Source organism: Eschrichtius robustus, chromosome 4 (assembly GCF_028021215.1).
Source record: "Eschrichtius robustus isolate mEscRob2 chromosome 4, mEscRob2.pri, whole genome shotgun sequence".
In the NCBI taxonomy this organism is placed as follows: Eukaryota; Metazoa; Chordata; class Mammalia; order Artiodactyla; family Eschrichtiidae; genus Eschrichtius; species Eschrichtius robustus.
In genome coordinates, this window is record NC_090827.1 from 88,047,798 (window position 1) to 88,068,066 (window position 20,269).

The 20,269-nt window shown below is 37.8% G+C and overlaps 1 protein-coding gene across 2 annotated transcripts in view; it reads left to right on the forward strand.

Moving 5' to 3' along the window:
* Positions 1 to 20,269, forward strand: part of SMIM14 (small integral membrane protein 14) — a 65,140-nt gene that overhangs the window by 21,327 nt on the left and 23,544 nt on the right. For both annotated transcript variants that reach the window (XM_068543082.1, XM_068543083.1), the window contains exon 2: positions 4,580 to 4,689. In XM_068543082.1, coding sequence (XP_068399183.1) covers positions 4,615 to 4,689 — 75 coding nt within the window. In that variant the 5' untranslated portion in view covers positions 4,580 to 4,614. The remainder of the gene's footprint in view (positions 1 to 4,579; positions 4,690 to 20,269) is intronic.

The window sequence follows — 20,269 nt, forward strand, 5'->3', positions numbered from 1 at the left end:
CTTGTCCATAAATAACAAATAAGTAATTCTTGCTTAAAAGATTCAAATAACAAAGGAACATATATTGTATGATTCCATTTATATGAATTGTTTGTAATAGGCAAATTCATGGAGATGGAAAGCAGGTTGGTTAGTGGTTAACCAGGGCTGGGAGGAAGAGAGGGAAGTGAGGAGTGATTGTTAATGGGTATAGGTCTTGTTTTGGAGTGATGAAATGTTCTAAAATTGTGGTGATGGTTGCACAGTTCTGTGAATATACTAAATATTGAATAGTACACTTTCAGTGTCTGAACTGTATAGTATGTGATTTATCTCAAAGAAGTTGTTATAAAAAATAAATCTAAGTAAGACATATGTATATAGATATAACAATAGTAAATATTTGAAGAATAACTTTTGTAAATATTCTAAAAATAAATAACTAAAATAAAACAGCACCTTTACACATTCTACATTCTGGTAAAATCATGGGGTCAGTTTGTCAGCATTCTTTTCTGATCCATTGCTCTAGTTGACTATTTCTGTGTGTGGCCTCATTTAAAAAAATCACTCATACATCTAGAATTTGTTTTGGTATAAGGAATGAGAGTAAGGAGTTAGCTTTCCCCAGTACCATTTATGGAATAACTTGTCTTCCCCCCCCAGTGATTTGATGTGCTGTCCTCAACCTATAAATTTCTATAATGGACGTCATCATCACTGACCTATTGAAGGAGCATTTTGACTAGGCTCCCTACGTTGACTTTAGCTTCTTTACTGTCAGTTTTCCATAGTGCAACTAAGGTGATCTTTTAAAAACACACAGGCATTAAACCCTTATGGACTTCACATTGATCTTTGGATGAAGCCCTAATCTTGAACATCGCCTGGAAAGCTCTGTGTGGCCTGGCCCATTGACCTCTCTGGTCTCATTTCAGACCACTCTTGTTGTCTGGATTGCTGTCTGAATTCCAGCACGTCGGGCGGGGCTTTCTTTCAGTTCCTTCAGGTTATACTCTTACTCACTACAGGGTCTTGCACTGCTCTTTACTTTGTGTCTAGAATGCCTCCAGCCCTAGATCCCCATACCTTCCGCTTCCACCTTACCCTATTGTATTCCAGTGCATCCTTCCACTTTCAACTCAGCATTAACTTCTTTAGTAAAATCTTCCTAACTCGCTAGATAAGTTTAGAACCTGTATATACTCTACAGGCACCTTTTATCTTTTTTTTTTTTTAAAGTAACAGCTTTATTGAGATATTCACATACCACACAGTGCACCGTTTAAAGTGTACAGTGGTTTTTAGTACATTCATGGCGTTGTGTGACCATCACCATAATCAATTTTAGAACACTTTCTTCACTAGAGAAGAAAGCCTGTACCAATTAGCAGTCACTCCCCATTTCTCCTCAAGCCCCTCAGTCCTGGACAACCACAATGATTTTTTTTTTATTGTGATAAAACATACATAAATTTCACCATTTTAATCATTTTTTAAAGTCTGTAATTTAGTGGCATTACATTCACAGCATTGTACAACTATCTCCACTATCTGTTTCTAAAACTTTATCACACCAAACTCTTAAGTTATTACTTATTAAGCAATAGCTCCCCATTCTGCTCTCCTCCAGGTCCTGGCAACCACAGTTCTACTTTGTCTATATGAATTTGCCTATTCTAGATATTTCATATAAGTGGGATCATATGAGTCCTTTTGTGTCTGCTTATTTCACTTAGCATAATGTTTTCAAGGCTCATCTGTGTATCAGAACTTCATTAATTTTTATGACTGAATAATATTCCAGTGTATGTATATACTGCATTTTGTTTATCCATTCATCAGTTAATGGACATGTGAGTTGTTTCTACTTTTTGGCTATTGTGAATAATGCTGTTATGAACACTTAGCATACAAGTATCTGTTTGAGCCCCTCTTTTCAAATCTTTGGAGATAAATACCTAGAAGTGGAATTGTTGGGTCATTGATAATTCTTACGCTTAACTTCAGGACCCATCAAACTGTTCTCCAGAAAGGCCATTTAGGAGGTGTCTAATTTCTCCACATTATTTATTTCCTTTTTTTAAAATTAAAGTCACCCTAATAGGTGTGAAGCGGTATCTCATTGTGTTTTGTTTTGTTTTGTTTTAAATTATTTATGGCTGTGTTGGGTCTTCGTAGGCTGCGCGCGGGCTTTCTCTAGTTGCGGCGAGTGGGGGCTACTACTGTTTGTTGCAGTGTGTGGGCTTCTCATTGCAGTGGCTTCTCTTGTTGCAGAGCACGGGCTCTAGGTGTGCGGGCTTCAGTAGTTGTGGTGCATGAGCTCAGTAGTTGTGGCTCACGGGCTCTAAAGTGCAGGCTCAGTAGTTGTGGCGCAAGGGCTTAGTTGCTCCACGGCATGTGGAATCTTCCTGGAACAGGGCTTGAACCCGTGTCCCCTGCATTGGCAGGCGGATTCTTTTTTTTTTTAGAAAGGTTTTTTTTTTTTTTTTAATTTATTTATTTATTTATTTTTGGGTGTGTTGGGTCTTCGTTTCTGTGCGAGGGCTTTCTCCAGTTACAGCGAGCGGGGTCCACTCTTCATCGCGGTGCGCGGGCCTCTCACTGTCGCGGCCTCTCTTGTTGCGGAGCCCGGGCTCCAGACGCGCAGGCTCAGTAGTCGTGGCTCACGAGCCTAGCCGCTCTGTGGCATGTGGGATCTTCCCAGACCAGGGCTCGAACCCGTGTCCCCTGCATTGGCAGGCAGACTCTCAACCACTGCGCCACCAGGGAAGCCCGGCAGGCGGATTCTTAACCACTGTGCTACCAGGGAAGCCCTGCATTGTGTCTTCGTTGCTGCGCGTGGGCTTTCTTTAGTTTTGGCGAGCAGGGGCTACTCTTCGATGCAGTGCGTAGGCTTCTTATTGTGGTGGCTTCTTGTTGTGGATCACGGGCTCTAGGTGCGCGGGCTTCAGTAGTTGTGTTACACGGGCTCAGTAGTTGTGGCTCACAGGCTTACTGTGAGCTCACAGGCTCAGTAGTTGTAGCACACGGGCTTACTTGCTCCGTGGCATGTGGGATCTTCCTGGACCGGGGCTCAAACCCGTGTCCCCTGCATTGGCAGGCGGATTCTCAACCACTGCACCACCAGGGAAGCCCCCTTTGTCCACTTTTAAATTGAGTTGCTTTTGTTATTGAGTTAGGGGGTTCTTTATGTAGTCTGGACATTAAGTCATTGTCAGATACATGATTTGCAAATATTTTCTCTCATTCTGTGTGTTGTTTTTTCCAGTCTTTTGGTCCGTTTATCTTTTATAACATTTACAAGCTTGCATTTATAATTTTTAAAATATTTAGATTAATATCTGTCTCCACTATTAGAATGTGAACACCCTTAGGGTAAGGACTGTATCAGTTTTTGCTCACTTTTATATTGCTAATGCCTAGCACAGGTGCTAAATATTTTTTGAGTGAATGAAGGTCTTTTAAGTTAAATTACGAGTTCCATTGATTGCCTATTCCATCTTAAATATCTATAGTACTCCATCTTGTTACTCTTATTTTTCAAAATCTTCCCAGCTATTTCCTGGCTTTTATCATGTTCATTCATGTTAATTCATGCCCCTCCTGCCCCTCACATTGGTATCATTTTAGATAACTCATTTTTTTCTTTTAGAGGGCTTTCTTGGTAGGATAAAGGCTGCAAAGTTGCCATAGTCAGCTTAGGCTGTTATAGTAAAATAGCACAGACTGTGTGGCCTAAACCAGCGGTCCCCAACCTTTTTGCACCAGGGACCAATTTCACGGAAGATAATTTTTCCACGGGGGGTGGGGAGGGATGGTTCAGGCGGTGATGTGAGCCATGGGGAGCGGCAGATGAAGCTTAGCTCACTCACCGGCCACTCACCTCCTGCCAGGCGGCCTGGTTCCTAACAGGCCGTGGACCAATAGCCGTCTGCAGCCCCGGGGGGTTGGGGACCTCTGGCTTAAACAACAAATATTTATTTCTCACAGTTCTGGATTCTGGGAGGCCCGTGATCAAGGTGTTGGCAGATTCAGTGTCTGGTGAGGAATCTCTTCCTACTTTGTAGATGGATGCCTTCTTGCTGTATCTTCACATGTTGAAGAGAGAGAGATATCAGTCTCTTCTTTAAGGGCACTAATCACATTTATCAGGGCTCCACTCTCATGACCTCATTACCTCCCAAAGGCCCTGCCTCCAAATACCATCCCCCTTGGGGATTAAGGCTTCAACATATGAATTTTAGCAGGGACATATTCAGTCCATAGCAGTACTGGGGCTAACAAAGTTAAAGGATTTGGTAATTAAGCAGAGTAGGGCTCTAGTATCATCAGCTTCACAGATGGGGCCAGTATAGAGTATCTGAATACATTTGCATTTACAGGAAATCAGTCTGATGGTAAAGTGGTAGCCAATCATTTGTATAGATTCATAATTCATATAAGATTAGTAATAAATTCATAGATTTAAGTCAATAAATATGAACTATACTTAGTTTAAGATAACTATTATGAATCTATACATACATGAATTCTTCATAGTTCAAGAGAAAGAGTAACTCTGAAAAGTAGTCTTATGATATTTTTTCCTTCCTTCTAGATTTAAACAGTCAAGATAAATCAAGCTGGGTAATCATGGCAGAAGGTGGATTCGATCCCTGTGAATGTGTTTGCTCTCATGAACATGCGATGAGAAGGCTGATCAATCTGGTGAGATGAACAGGACAGTCCTATTCAGAACTGAACTGTACCGCTCTGTCTTGTTTTTGGGAGCATGTTGTTTATTGGAAGATTTTCATCTGATGGGCACTAAAAATTATTTCATAATTGAAATTCCACAGTGGTTTAAGTCATAATGGTTAAAATGCTTGCCAGCTGTTCTTTTATTAGATATAAAAACAGATTGCTGTCTTTATTTATGGTAGATTTTTGTTGGCGAAATTCACCATCATGGGTGGGAAACACACATGTGTAGAGACTTTTCTGTTCTGTATTTTTTTTTTTGGCCACACCATGTGGCATGTGGGATCTTAGTTCCCTGACCAGGGATCGAACCGACGCTCCCTGCATTGAAGCGCGGAGTCTTAACCACTGGACCACCAGGGAAGTCCTCTGTTCTGTATTAATGCATATAATTTTTGGCTATACGGAGCTTGTTTACCTGATAAACTGCTATGAAGTCACACTTCCTCTTATGATATAGTTCAAATCCTACTCCAACAAATGGCATGACAATAAAAATCTCTATATAGTTTTATTTCCAGATCCAAATCAATTACTTGACAGAGGCAGATTTCTGAACAACAGGCTTTGAGTGTAGTGGGATTTCAACTGTAGGTTTTTAGAGACTTTTAAAGCTTAAATACAGGGCTGTTTATGTACTATACTTTATACTTTTTATATACAAAGGAAAAATTTGACCATTATTAACAATAAAGTACAATTGATCCTTGAATAGCGTAGGTTTGAACTCTGAGGGTCCACTTACATGTGGATTTTTTTTTCAATAGTAAATACTGCAGTACTACACCATCCACAGTTGGTTGAATCCAAGGATGTAGAACTGCATATTTGGAGGAATTGCGTATACTGAGGGCTGACTATAAGTTACATGTGGATTTTCAACTGTATGGCGGGTTAGCGTCCCTAACCCCTTCGTTGTTCAAGGGTCAACTGTATATTATTATTATGTTATACATTATAACAACATTTTGCTGTTTTAAAATACTCTTGTACCGGGGTATATTATTATAGGCCAGTTAATAAAGGCAGGTACAAACATTTGCTGGAATACTTGAATAAGCAAGTTTTCTGCTCACTCATTGTCTATGTACAGTGATCAGAAGTGCATTGATTGTGAATGATGTTCCTTTGAGAATTAGCATATACTAGGACTTATGATCCTTAAGAGTGCCTTAGAGGGATAGAAATAAACTAAGAACTTATAAATTAAATCAGACTCTTGTGAGTATAGAAATAAAATGGCAATGTCATATCTCTGATAATTGATGTAAAAATAGATTAATCTGAGAAGAGTTTAAAAAATATTTTCTCCTGTTTATTTATGAAGTTTGAGCTGGTAGTTTTTAATGTCTTAATTCAATCAAACATAAGGCAAATTTTTTTCAAATTACTCTGATACTAGGAACAAAAAATAGACTTGTAATTTAATTGTGGTAAAATTTCCCAGGAGATTAGTTTTTAATAAGGGCTACTACCTCTTTTTATTTCCTAGTATAGTATTTTTTATTTTTAACATGCTTTGTTCTATTAGCTCTGCTGCTTTTTAAGAGATGACTAAAACTAAGCCCTACTTTTTTAGGGTTCCCTGTACACTTAACTTTAGTAGATTGTCAAGGAAGCCATGTTTAGCTTTTTTTTTCTTTTTTAATGGGCACATTAATTCATGCTTGATGGCGTTACTTATAGCATTCTTGGTTTGAAATACTTCCTAATTATGTGAAAATAGATTTTAGATTTTTACAGATCTTTTAAAAGTCCACATTTTTTAGTGTATGATGGATATTTTCACACAATGTAAATTACTGATGGATGACCCTCTTATGTATAACACGCTGATAGCAGTATTGAAGATTCCAGAGGGAGGAGAAACTCATTTGATTCATTAAGGAAACTTGCTGGCAAGGTTTGATAGATGTTTGTTTGAATTGAACTGTGCTTTTTAATTTTTATTTCATGTGTATTTCTTCTTCTTTTATTTAAATTCAGAATCAAGCAGCATTTTTGGATCATATCTACATTGTTGATATTTAAGTGCTTTCTAAACATTTTTCCTAAGAAGTATTGTTAGAAATATGGTCTCTAAATTCAGAAATTCAAAGATTTATGAATAATACTATTTATTGTAACATTATTTATAGTAATAAAAAGTTATAAGCAACCTTAATGTTGACTAGGAGGACAGTGGTTATATCATGGAAATTCATATGGTAAAATCTTGTTTAAAATAGTTGTCTTTGAAAAATATTTAAAAACAAGGGAGATGTGTGTGTTATATGAAATGAAAAAAAAAAAAGATGTACAAATGGCGTTTAGTAGATCTTGCTTTTGTGTACACATACACATACACCCACACACCCACTCATTTCATACACATGTGTGCATAGGAAGAAAGACTAGAAGAGAATACACCGAAATGTTAAAAGTGGTTATCTCTGGATTGTGTAATATGGGCTGAGACTTCTCTTTTATACTTTCTTGTATTTTCTGTGATAATAAATCTTATAATCAGAAAAAGGTTATCTAGCAAAAACTATCAATATTTTCATTTAAACGTCATTGTATTCTTTTGTAATATATCAATACTAGACTTTTCTACCTCTCATGCATCCATTATCTTCTACTCATACTTTATAGGACCTTTTTTCCCCAGTATCTGTTATCTTATTACCCTGTGGAACTCTAACTCTACAGCCTATATTTAATTTAATTTAATTTAATTTATTTATTTATTTATTTATTTATTTATATAAATTATTTATTTTATTTATTTATTTTTGGCTGCATTGGGTCTTTGTTGCTGCGCGCAGGCTTTCTCTAGTCACAGTGAGCGGGGGCTACTCTTCGTTGCGGTGCGCGGGCTTCTCATTATGGTGGCTTCTCTAGTTGTGGAGCACGGGCTCTAGGTGCACAGGCTTCAGTAGTTGTAGCATGCAGGCTCAGTAGTTGTGGCTCACGGGCTCTAGAGCACAGGCTCAGTAGTTGCGGCACACGGGCTTAGTTGCTCCGCGGCATGTGGGATCTTCCTGGACCAGGGCTCGAACCTGTGTCCCCTGCATTGGCAGGCGGATTCTTAACCACTGCACCAGCTGGGAAGCCCCAGCCTATGTTTTAAAAGCAATTTATCTGAGGGTATATTTTTTCTATATTAGTTATAACTACTAGAATTTAGATGTCTGCATGCTTAGGAAGCTCGTAGATACAATAATACTGTGTTATAGTATGATAACAGTGCAGAGATTTAGTCTCATTTTTTTTAAAATGGACATCTAATTCATCTTTGTAATGGCGTACCATCTCATTAATTTCACGTTCTAATTTGGGATTTTTATTATTTTTGACCTTATGTAATAAAATTGGATTTTCTTGTGTATGATGGATATTTTCACACAATATCAGTTACTGATGGATGATCCCCTTATGTATAACATGCTGATAGCAGTATTGAAGATTCCAGAGGGAAGAGAAACTCATTTGGGGAAACTTGAGGATTTTAATGATTTTTTTATGGTTAGCTCATTAGTTGTATGTTGGGTTGCAGTTTTTGTTTTGCCTATTCTGTGAAAATAGATGGGCTTTGCCAAGGGATATATTCAGCTTAGAAGCAGTTAAGATTTTACCGTTAGTTCCTTTCCATTTTAATAAAGTTCTGTTCATTCACAATTTAAAACTAATTTATTTTCCTGATTTAGTAATGATTTCAGTTAAGGTTCTTCATTGTAAGTAATAGAAGTTTTAGATGATTTAAGCAGAAAAGGACGTATTAAAAAAATATTATGTGGCTCACATTGGATAACCTGGCATGGAAAATGAATAGGATCAAAGGGAATGTAAATGCCAAAATGAGCCCATGCTCCAAAATAGCCCAGCCAAAAAGCTGCTGCTCCTGAATTCCAGACTTTTGTGTATCCAGCTGTTGATGCAACATCTCCATTTGGACAAATAGTAGACATTTTGTACTTGATGTGTGCATAACTGAACTTTTCTTGCCCCCAACCTTATACTTCTGTCTTCTCTATTTTTTTTTTTTTTTCTTTTTCTTTTGGCCACGCCATGAGGCTTAGTTCCCTGACCAGGGATTGAACCCGGGCCACGGCAGTGAAAGCACCGAGTCCTAATCACTGGACCACCAGGGAATTCCCTGTCTTCTCTATTCACTCCATTATTCTGGTTGCTCAGGCAACAGCTTTTGTGTCATCTTTTACTCTGTTCTTTCAACCCCATGGCTAATGCAGAACCAAATCCCTTTGGCTCAACCTTAAAAATATATATCCAGAATCCAGCCATTTCTCACACCTCCAGTGAAACACCCTGGTCTAACCTGCCATCATCTCTTGCCTAGATTATTGAAATTAGCCTCCTTGTTGGTCTCTTTGCTTCTACCCTCTTGCCATCTCCATTTTATTCAACTTTAGTCTCACTACAGGAGTTGAAATGATCTATTTCCGATAAGTCAGGTTATATTCCTCCTTCCCTCAAAATTCTGCAGTAGTTCCCCATGACCCTCATAGTGAAAAGAAACAAAATTTATGTGGCAATGTGTAATCTGTCCCCCTTCACTCCACTGGTTCCCGTTTGCTCACTTTGTTCTACCGTTTCTGGCTGCCTTGCCATTCCTGAAAATACAGGTCACATACAAAGGATCAAGTGTCTAAATGACTTTTAGACTTTTCAACAGCAAAATTGGAAGGCATTAGCACAGTGACTTTAAATTCTGAAGGGAAATTATTACCAATCCATCATTCTATATCCAACCAAACTATCAAATAGGAGGAGAGTCTTCAAAAATTTTACGTCATGTACCTTTTCTTAGCTGGTTACTAGAGGATGAACTGTTTTTCACCAAGATGTAGGCATAAACCAAGAATGAAGAGATTTCGAGTGTAGAAAGCAGGAGATCCAACATATGAGAGAGGCAAAAGTAATTTCCAGAGTGATGGTGAATGGAGATCCCAGGATAATGGTGAAGGGACATTCCAGGGTTATAGCTACCTGCATGCTTTCTTGATAAGGGAAGCTGTTTGTATACCCTAACTGCTCACCCAGCCTAGTCCTTCATTAATAAATATGAACAGAAAAACAAGCAAAGAGTTGAAGAAAATAAAAGGACTACAGTGTGGTCGCAGGTACAGCTACATTAGAAGACAAGATGAAATAGTTAGATCCTTCTAATATGAAAAGTCATTATGAATGTATAGCTATAAATGCAGACCCATACAAGTATGTTATGCTGGCCTTAAGTACCACCAGCAACATGATTTTTTGAAATGGTAAAGTTTCAAAGTCACCAGATTCTTGGTAGAGTCATAAACAAAACTAAGTATAGTCTTCCCTTGATTTAAATGTGAAAGTCCAGTTAAATTCCTTGATAATTCTGTGTCGAGTATAACCATCCAAAAAGTACTTCGTGTTTTTCTTTGAAATGGACTTAGATTATATTATAGGCTCAAGTTTTCACTTAGTGAATGTGTGGCAGGACCTTTGAAAGTTAGGGGGGATGCAAGCCAGTCACAACAACCAAAGAACTGCCTCTCAGATATCCGGATGCCCTAGTACTGACACATTTGAGAACTTTGAATAGGGGGGAGAATTAGGGTTTATTTAAAACAAAAAAAAAAAAAAAAAGGAAAAAGCAAACCCAAGTAAGCTGAAGGCAGGCAGGAAGAAACAAGAGAAGCATAGTTAATAGAAAGCATAAAGTAAAATGTTATGTGTGAGTGGATTATACTTATTAATAGAGACAGGTTGGAGTTTTTAAATGCTGTTGTTTATCAAGGGAGACAGACACTGAAAACAAAATCTCATAGATAAGTGATGAAAGGAGCGGGGGTGTAGGGGAAGCTGTCCCAAAAGAATGTGATACTCTTAATCTCAGACAAAATTAATTCAAAGCCAAAACAGTTGAACACAGGAGTAATACTGACAAAAGAGAGAATCCATCACGTCTGGGACAAGCTGTTTATGTCCCAAACAACAGAGAATGCAAAAACAATTAGAAATAAAAGAAGAAACATATTTTAGAAGTATCTGAGAAATGTTAGTGAAAGCCATAGAGATGCCTTTGCAGGTTAAGGTTAGAGTATGAGAGTATGTGTAGGTCAGGTTAATGTTTGTAAATGCATAGAAGAGGTTCCAAGGAATATATCTCAGATTCATAACGATGGTTATATTGGGGAGAGTTTGAAGGGAATGTAGGCACTATTTTAAACCCACAGAAATCCTCTGATGTTGATCCTCCCTTTTCAAATGAGGACCCTGAGGTTTTCCCAAGTATTGGAGCCGACCAGAGAGTGGCAGAGGCACATTCGAGCTTGGCATTAGCTCCAGGCCCTGTGCTGTTTCTTTGGTACGATGATCTGCTCTGCTTCCTGTCGGTTTCCTTCAGGTACCTTAAAGAAACGCACTATATTTGCAGTCAAGGAGGCGGTAGAGGAATAGGAGAAAACTGTGGAAGAGAGACTCTTCACTGTATTTTTACCTTTTAAAACTATGAGAGTACATTACCTATTCAAATATTAACTTAAAAATAAAACTTTGTAAGCATCTTCAGAGGTATTATAAGCAGGACAGTTCTATAGAAAAACTAGTAATCACAGACTTTTTCCACTGAAGAATAAAATTTTTGAATGCACTGTTAATGTGATTTGCAAAGAAAATATATTCTACCATGTTTAGCTTTTTAATAATTTTAATAAGACTGTATTCTCATCTTACCTTTGTTGATTTCTGAATTGGTACAATTTTTTCTCATGTTAAAAATATATATAAAAATAGAAAAAACTTGTATGTCTTCTAAGGCTAAATGGACATAAACAGCAATTCAAACACTTTACTATTGCCTCACCAGTTCCATGTACGTTTTGATTATTTAACTGCTAAGCTGTACCAGTACAAAGAATATAAATCTGATTTTCATGCATTTTATTATATTGGGTTGACCAAAAAGTGCCTTTGGTTTTTAAGTAAAAATAAGAGACACGTTTTTCATTTTCACCAAGAACTTTATTGAACAATGTATTCACCCTTTTGTTCCACTACCTTCTGTCATTTTTCAGGCAACTTCATACTTCCATCTTCCAAAAACTTTTTTTAAAAAATAGATTTATTTATTTATTTATTTATTTATTTATTTTTGGCTGCGTTGGGTCTTCATTGCTGTGCGCAGGCTTTCTCTAGTTACAGCGAGTGGGGGTTACTCTTCATTGCAGTGCACAGGCTTCTCATTGCGGTGGCTTCTCCTGTTGCGGAGCACGGGCTCTAGGTGTGTGGGTTTCAGTCTCTGTGGCGCTTGGGCTCAGTAGTTGTGGCTCACAGGCTTAGTTGCTCTGTGGCACGTGGAATCTTCCTGGACCAGGGCTCGAACCCACGTCCCCTGCATTGGCAGGCGGATTCTTAACTACTGCGCCACCAGGGAAGTCCTTCCCAAAACTTGTTATCTTTTTGAGCAAAGAACTGTTCCAGGTGCCTTTTATGGTCTTCCAGGGAATGGAAATTTTTTTCTATTAAGAGAATTTTGTAAAGACTGAAATAAATGGAAATTCGAAAGTTCAATGTCTGGTGAATACGGCAGATTAATCAGAACTTCCCAGCCAAGCTGTAACAATTTTTGCCTGGTCATCAAAGAAACGTGGTCTTGTGTTATCCTGATAGAATATTATGCATTTTCTGTTGACTAATTCTGGATGCTTTTCATCAAGTGCTGCTTTCAGTTGGTCTAATTTGGAGCAGTAGTTGTTGGAATTAATTGTTTGGTTTTCCGGAAGGAGCTTATAATAGAGGACTCCCTTGCAATCCCACCATATACACAATCCGACCTTCTTTGGATGATAACCGGCCTTTGGTGTGGTTGGTGGTGGTCCATTTCACTTGCCCCACCATCTCTTCCGTTTCACATTATTGTACATTATCCACTTTTCCTCACCCGTCACAATTTGTTTTAAAAACAGAACGTTTTCATTACGTTCCAAATGCAAAAATACGGTCAAGAAGGTTTTTTTCTGCTTGATTTATGTGGAACCCAAACATCAAAGCGATTAACATAACCAAGCTGGTGCAGATGATTTTCAGTGCTTGATTTGGATATTTTGAGTATGTTGGCTATCTCCCGCGTGGTATAACGTTGACTGTTCTCAATGAATGTCTCGATTTGATCGCTGTCAACTTCAACTGGTCTACCCGACCGTGGAGCATCGTCCAGTGAGAAATCTCCAGCACGAAAAACTTCACAAACCACTTTTGACATGTTTGATCAGTCACAGCACCTTCTCCATACACTGCACAAAATCTTTTTTTGCATTTCAGTCGTTTTTACCTTTCTTGAAATAATAAAGCATAATATGCCGAAAATGTTGCTTTTTTCTTCCATCTTCAATATTAAAATGGCTACACAGAAGTTCACCAGTTTTGGTAAGTCTTTTTTTAAATGCACGCTGATATGAGAGCTGTCACATACAATCTAAAAAAATTGTTTCGAATGAAGTTAAAGACAACTAAGTGCTACTAGAGCCACCTTAACGGAAAAGAACGAACGAAGTTTTTGGCCAACCCAATATAGCTGCAATATGGACTTTTAAAGCAAATGACTGTATCACTGTATTCTTACAGGAGTGTTTTAAATGATACATTATAAACAGTGTTTCAGTTAAGGTTGGTAAGACTGCAGTACAAAGAATGCCCATTTTGGGGTGCTCATGACAAGTAAAGCTTTACTTATTCTATTGGCATGTTTCCTTCCTATGATTTAATTACACCCTTGGGTTACACAGGTATTAGACTGTTTTTAATGTAGTTGTATTTTGCCAGGTAAGTGTTTTGCCAGGATTTGTTTGCCAGGTTCTGTTTGTCTCAGGAATGTTCAGAAACATTAAAAAATGGAGGCATTATCTGACATTACAGGCATTTTTCTATCCTAATCTAATACTCTAATTAGAACTTTAATGTTTTACTCATTAAATACTGGCTAAGTAGACTTAAAGAGGTGGATAAGAATATAGAGTGAGTCCCTTTCAATTAAAATCAGATATCTTTATCATGTTACATACAGTTCTGTGTTTCATTACTTGTTAACATGGGAATATGCCTATTGATAAATACGGGTTTTTATTGATGTAGTAGTAGAATACTACTGGATATGTAGAAAGATGCCAACACAAAATCATAGTCTAATTATAAATCATTCTTTTAAGTTGTAGGTTTTTTGGTGTGTGTCTCCTCTGAGGTTAGTTTTGTTTTTAAGGAGGTATTTCCTTATAACTGATATATCTAGTTGTTTGGGTTTTTTAAAAATCACTTATATTTCCTTACAATCATAAAGATGGCCTGGCGAGAGACTTTTTCAGTTCCCCATTTGCAGAATTATTCTGTTTCTATCCTCTTCTGCTCTCTTGCCACCTCCTTCTCCTGTTCTCCTTGACTGGCTGTCTCTTGGTATACAGTTGCTTCTATTCATGATAGGCGTTCCAGAAAGAGAACAGATGGATTTAGAAATGTGAATTTAGGTTATGCTTTGTGTTTTTCCTCCTTTCTGTTGTAACCTAAGGTTTGGAATGCAGATAATCCCCCTTTTGTTTGTTTGTTGAGCTCTGTATTTCAGCTCTGATCTAAACCGTGTAACTGAAACTTCTGCATCTCTTAATTTACTTACATTTGTTTCCGTATTAAAGTACTGTAAGCATGTGATCTGGGAGATCATTGGTCAGATTCCCCTTACAAGCCTGAAGGCCTTGTAAATTGTGACTCATGTCCACTGTACTTAAATAAGTCACGTTGAGTAAGACCTATCATTGGCCTTTTCCTGGAAGATGTATGCCTGAAAAGTTTCTTGAGAAACTTCTCTACCCAGCAAATATATCTACTGCTAGTATCTTTTCCTATTAATTTATATTTTTGTAAAATGTTTTTTAATATGAATAATATACTAATGTTCTTTCACAAAATCAATACATTAAAAGTAAGACCAAACTTCTCACTCACTTCTCTATATCTGGCATGTTCCTACTTCCCTAGATGAATTTGATATGCACCTTCCCGGATCTTTCTCACAAATAAACATTTAGATACTATGGTATATATATTTTATCCCCAATTTAATATTATTTAGCAAGTCCAAGGAACAGAGGAGAGGGACATTATTTTATAGAGAAAAAGGAGTAAGTTGGGAGGGGTTGTTTTGAACTAAAGCCCATTGGAGAAAAGTGAGAGCTCAGGGTGATGATGGCTTCTCATTGGCTGAGTTGCTGGGGTAGTCAGTTTCTTGTAGGAGATGCAGTGTACATCTTTTCCTGTTGGGGCCTGTGATTGATGATCTTCTGTTGAGGTCTGTAATTGGCAATTCTTCTTGTAATTGACATCAGGTTGTACTGTGTGAGGGGACCCCCTTCTGGCCTCCTTCACAGAAGTGAGGTTATGTTTTATTTAAAAGATAAAATAGCTAGTGCATGTCCTCATGGCACAAAATTCAAGCAGTACTAAGTGTAGAAATGGACAAGTAAAAATCTCCCTATGTTCCCCAGCCTCTCATTGCCACTTTACTGATTTTAAGCTATTTACAGTTTCTCTTATATTCCCGTTATTATGGCTGTATAACAAATTACCCTAAAACTCTGGCATAAGAAAAACCTTTTAATTAACAAACTGTGTGTCTGGAGTTCATACAGAGCACAGTGGAGACGGCTTGTCTGCTGCATAATGTCTGGGTTCTTAGCTGGACGACTGAGAGGCTGGGAGCAGGAAGAGCATCTGGAGGCTTGCTCACTCACTGTCTGGCAGTTGATGCTGGCTGGTGGCTGAAACCCTACCTAGTACTGTCAGCCAGAACACCTACATACGGCCTTTTCATGTGGCTGCTTGGCTTCCTCACAGCACAGTGGCTTGGTTCCAAGGGCAAGCATCCATCCCACGAGAGGATGGGGGAGGGAAAGAACCATGCAGCCTGGATACTTTTTATAACCTAGCCTAAGAAGTCACATACAACACTTCTACTATACTTCTGGTTGTAGCAGTCCTGAGCCTGCTCAGCTTCAAGAGGAGGGGGAATAGACTTTACCTCTTTTTTAATTGAGGTATAACTGACAAATAACGTTAGTTTCAGGTGTGCAACTTGTATATATTAGGAAATGATTGTCGCAGTAAGTCTAGTTAACACTTGTTACCATACACGGTTACAATTTTTTTTCTTGTGATGAGAACTATTAGGATCTACTCTCTTAGCAACTTTCAAATATGCAATATGGTATTACCAACTATAGTCACTATGCTGTACATTACATCCCCATAACTTAAATTATTTTGTTACTGGAAGTTTGTACGTTTTGACCCCCTTCACCTATTTCACTCACCTCCCAACCCCCCCACCTCTGGCAACCGCCAATCTGTTCTCTATATCTTTGAGCTTGATCTTTTGTTGTTGTTTTAAATTCCTCATATAAGTGAGATCATATGGTATTTGTCTTTCTCTGACTTATTTCACTTAGCATAATTCCCTCAAGGTCCATCCATGTCGTCGCAAAAGGCAAGATTTTGTTCCTTTTTAAGGCTGAATAATAATTCCATTATATTGATATATATACATGATGGATATATGTGAGGTGATACCGCATTGTGGTTTTGATTTGCATTTCCCTGATGATTAGTGATATTGAGCATCTCTTCATGTACCTGTTGGCCAACTTTATGTCTTTTTTTGGGAAAATGTCTATTGAGATCCTCTGCCTATTTTTTAATCAGATTGTTTGTTTATTTGGCTATTGAATTATATGAGTTCTTTATATATTTTGGATATTTAACCCCTTATCTGATACATGGTGTGCAAATATCTCCTCCCATTCAATAAGTTGCCTTTTCATTTTGATGATGGTTTCCTTTGCTATGCAACAGCTTTTTAGTTTGACGTAGTCTCACTTATTTGTTTTAGCATTTGTTTCCTTTGCTTTTGGAGTCAGATCCAAAAACTTATCACCAAGACTGATGTCAGGGAGCTTACCACCTATGTTTTCTTCTGGGATTTTTATGGTTTCAGGTGTTACATTCAGGTCTTTAATATATTTTGAGTTAATTTTAAGCCAGTTTTGAGTTAGGAGACTCCACCTCTTGATGGGGAGTGGCAAGATTCTGGAAGAGCATGTGTGGTTAGAAATACTGCTATGACCGTTTTTAGAAAATACAGTCTGCTATATATCTCTTTTTAGAAATTTGTTTTCACATAGAAGGAATCATAGTATATTTACGTTTCTGCAACTTGTTTTTTTTTCACTTCATTTATCTTTTCATATTAGCAAATTTCTTAGTTTGGGTTTCTGTTACAGAATACTGTAGACTGGGTGGCTTATAAACAACAGAAATTTATTTCTCACAGTTCTGGAAGCTGGACGTCCAAGATTAGGGTGCTAGCATGGTTGGGTTCTGGTGAGAGCCCGTCATCCAGGTTGCAGATCTTGTATCCTTATATGGTGAAGAGAGGGCAAGAAAGCATTCTGGGGTCTCTTTTATCAGAACACTAATCCCACTCATGTGGGCTCCACCCTCGTAACCTAATCACCTCTGAAAGGCCCCACCTCCTAATACCATCACATTGGGGATTAGGATTTCAAAATATGAATTTTGAGGAGACTCAAACATTCAGTCCATAACAGCAAATCAGAGTCGTCCTCGTTTTCAAGTATCATGGTATTGGAATTTTGTCTTTCCTTTTAATATACTTGTAATATGTGAATATCTAAATTACGGGCACTTGAAATAATGTAGAAATACAGAGCAAAATGTCAGAGTCCCCCTTCCTCTTGCCCCCCACTCACGTATCCCATTTCATGACATTTATTGCTCTCTTGGCCAGAGGTTGCATTGAGTTTGTGGACAGTCATGTATCTATATCTATATCTTTATATATAATCAAAATAGACTGTACCATAAAGGTATAGCATAAAAGTTATGTTGTTGTCTTATCAGTGGCCATAAATTACGTGATGACTTTTGGTTCAATAAATTAATTAAACTAAAATTTAGAAGGTATTTTTGTAGGATTTGGGAAAGTATATGCATATCATTTGGGCAACCTATTAGTGTTAGACATTCAAAAACTATTTTCAGAATACTCAGACTTGCCTTTAACCTGATTATTTGAAGTCTTCAGGCTTAAATGTACATGGATTATTGTGGTCCTTCCAACTTATTGAATATTTTTGTTAATATTGTAGGAAAATATGTAGAGATGCTACTTAGTCATTAAGAACTAAATGTGATCAAACAACCCAATCGAAAAATGGGCAGAAGACCTAAATAGACATTTCTCCAAAGAAGACACACAGATGGCCAAAAGGCACATGAAAAGATGCTCAACATTGCTAATTATTAGAGAAATGCAAATCAAAACTACAATGAGGTACCACCTCACACCGGTCAGAATGGCCATCATTAAAAAGCCTTCAGGGAATTCCCTGGTGGTTCAGTGTTTGAGACTCCGAGCTTTCACAGAGGGCCTGGGTTCGATCCCAGGTTGGGGAACTAAGATCCCACAAGCCACGTGGCATGGCCAAATAAATAAATAAATAAGAAGAAAAAATAAAAAGCCTTCAAATAACAAATGCTGGGGGAGGGGTTGGAGAAAAGGGAACCCTCCTACACTGTTGGTAGGAATGTAAATTGGTGCAGCCACTATGGAAAACACACAGTATGGAGGTTCCTCAAAAAAACTAAAAATAGAGTTGCCATATGATCTTACAATCCCACTCCTGGGCATATATCCAGACAAAACTATAATTGGAAAAGATACATGCACCCCAGTGTTCATTGCAGCACTGTTTACAATAGCCAAGACATGGAAACAACCTAAATGTCCATCGACAGATGAATGGATGAAGAAGATGTGGTACATATATACAATGGAATACTATCCAACCATAAAAAGAATGAAATACTGCCATTTGCAGCAGCATGGATGGATCTAGAGATTATCATACTAAGTGAAGTAAGTCAGAAAGAGAAGGATACCATATGATACCACTTATATGTGGAATCTAAAATATGACACAAATGAACTTACCTACGAAACAGAAACAGGCTCACAGGCATAGAGAACAGACCTGTGGTTGCCAAGGGGGAGGAAGGGATAGGGGAAGAAAGGATTGGGAGTTTGGGATTAGCAGATGCAAACTATTGTGTATTGAATGGATAAACAACAAGGTCCTACTGTATAGCACAGGGAACTATATTCAATATCCTGTGATAAACCATAATGGAAAAGAATGTGGAAAAGAATGTATATATATATATATGTATAACTGAATCACTTTGCTGTACAGTAGAAATTAACACAACATTGTAAATCAGCTATACTTCAGTAACATAAATTTAAAAAAAAAGAACTAAATGTGATCAGATATAGTTAGGTTTTAGCTGTCTCCCAGTTGAAACACTGGGCTTCCTCAGTGGTGTGATTATGCAGGAATAATTGAATTGAATGTACTTTGTATTTTGTCATTTCTTTAAAATTCCCCTCCTGTAATTTGGCAATGTATATCAAAACTTAAAGTGTACATACCTTCATTATATCAACTCTACTCCATATTCTAAAGAGATTTATCAAGTGTGTAAGAATGTATTTATACGAACATTCACCACAACATTGTTTTTCATATACAAATTTGGAAATGATGCAATTTAATGGAATGCTGTGCAGTATTAAAAATTAGGGGGAGCTGGGTTTGGCAGTCTAAGGTTATTTCAGGCTAACCTGTTACTGTAAGCTGTGTGAGGTCTGGTCAGAGGACATTGACCAACTGTTTAACCCCTGATTTGAAAGTACTTTTTTGTTGTTGGTTTTGGAGTTTCACTTTTTGAAAAAATAGTAGTGATAAATATGAGTAGGCTTATTTGTACAAACAGGCAGCCCTTTCCTGCATATTGTTATAATCCAAAAGCATTCTGTGGGCCATGACCTGAGTTTTTATATACATTTTATATTTAATTTTATATAATATTTAATTATGTCATTTAATCCTCACAATGACATTAGGGTTGATAACAGATTGTATTTATCTCTTCTATAGTTTGAAACTCTGCCTAAGAAAGTAACAGACACAAAATTTGAAACCAGATACCACTGACTTTAAAGCTTCCCTTTTGAACCACTGTTCTGTACCACACTGTTTACCAGTCCACAGGTAGACCCGGTGCATGGGAAAGAAGAGCACCTCCAATATACATGAGGTTCTTGAGCAGACATAGAAAAACAGCAGATAAGTTCTTGTTTAGGTACTGTCTTAGTTCGCTTGGGCTGCTCTGGAAAAATTCCACAGACTGGGCAGCTTAGACAACAAATAATTATTTCGCACAGTTCTGGAGGCACTGGGAAGTCCAAGATCAAGATGCTGCCAGATTTGCCAGGGTGATTTGGCTCTTTTCTTGGTTTTCAGACAGCTACCTTGCTGTACCCTCACATGGCACAGAGAGAATGACAGCTCTGGTCTCACCCTCTTCCTATATGGGCACTAATTCCATCATGGTGGCTCCACTCTCATGACCTCATCTAAACCTAATCACCTCCCAAAGGCCCCCA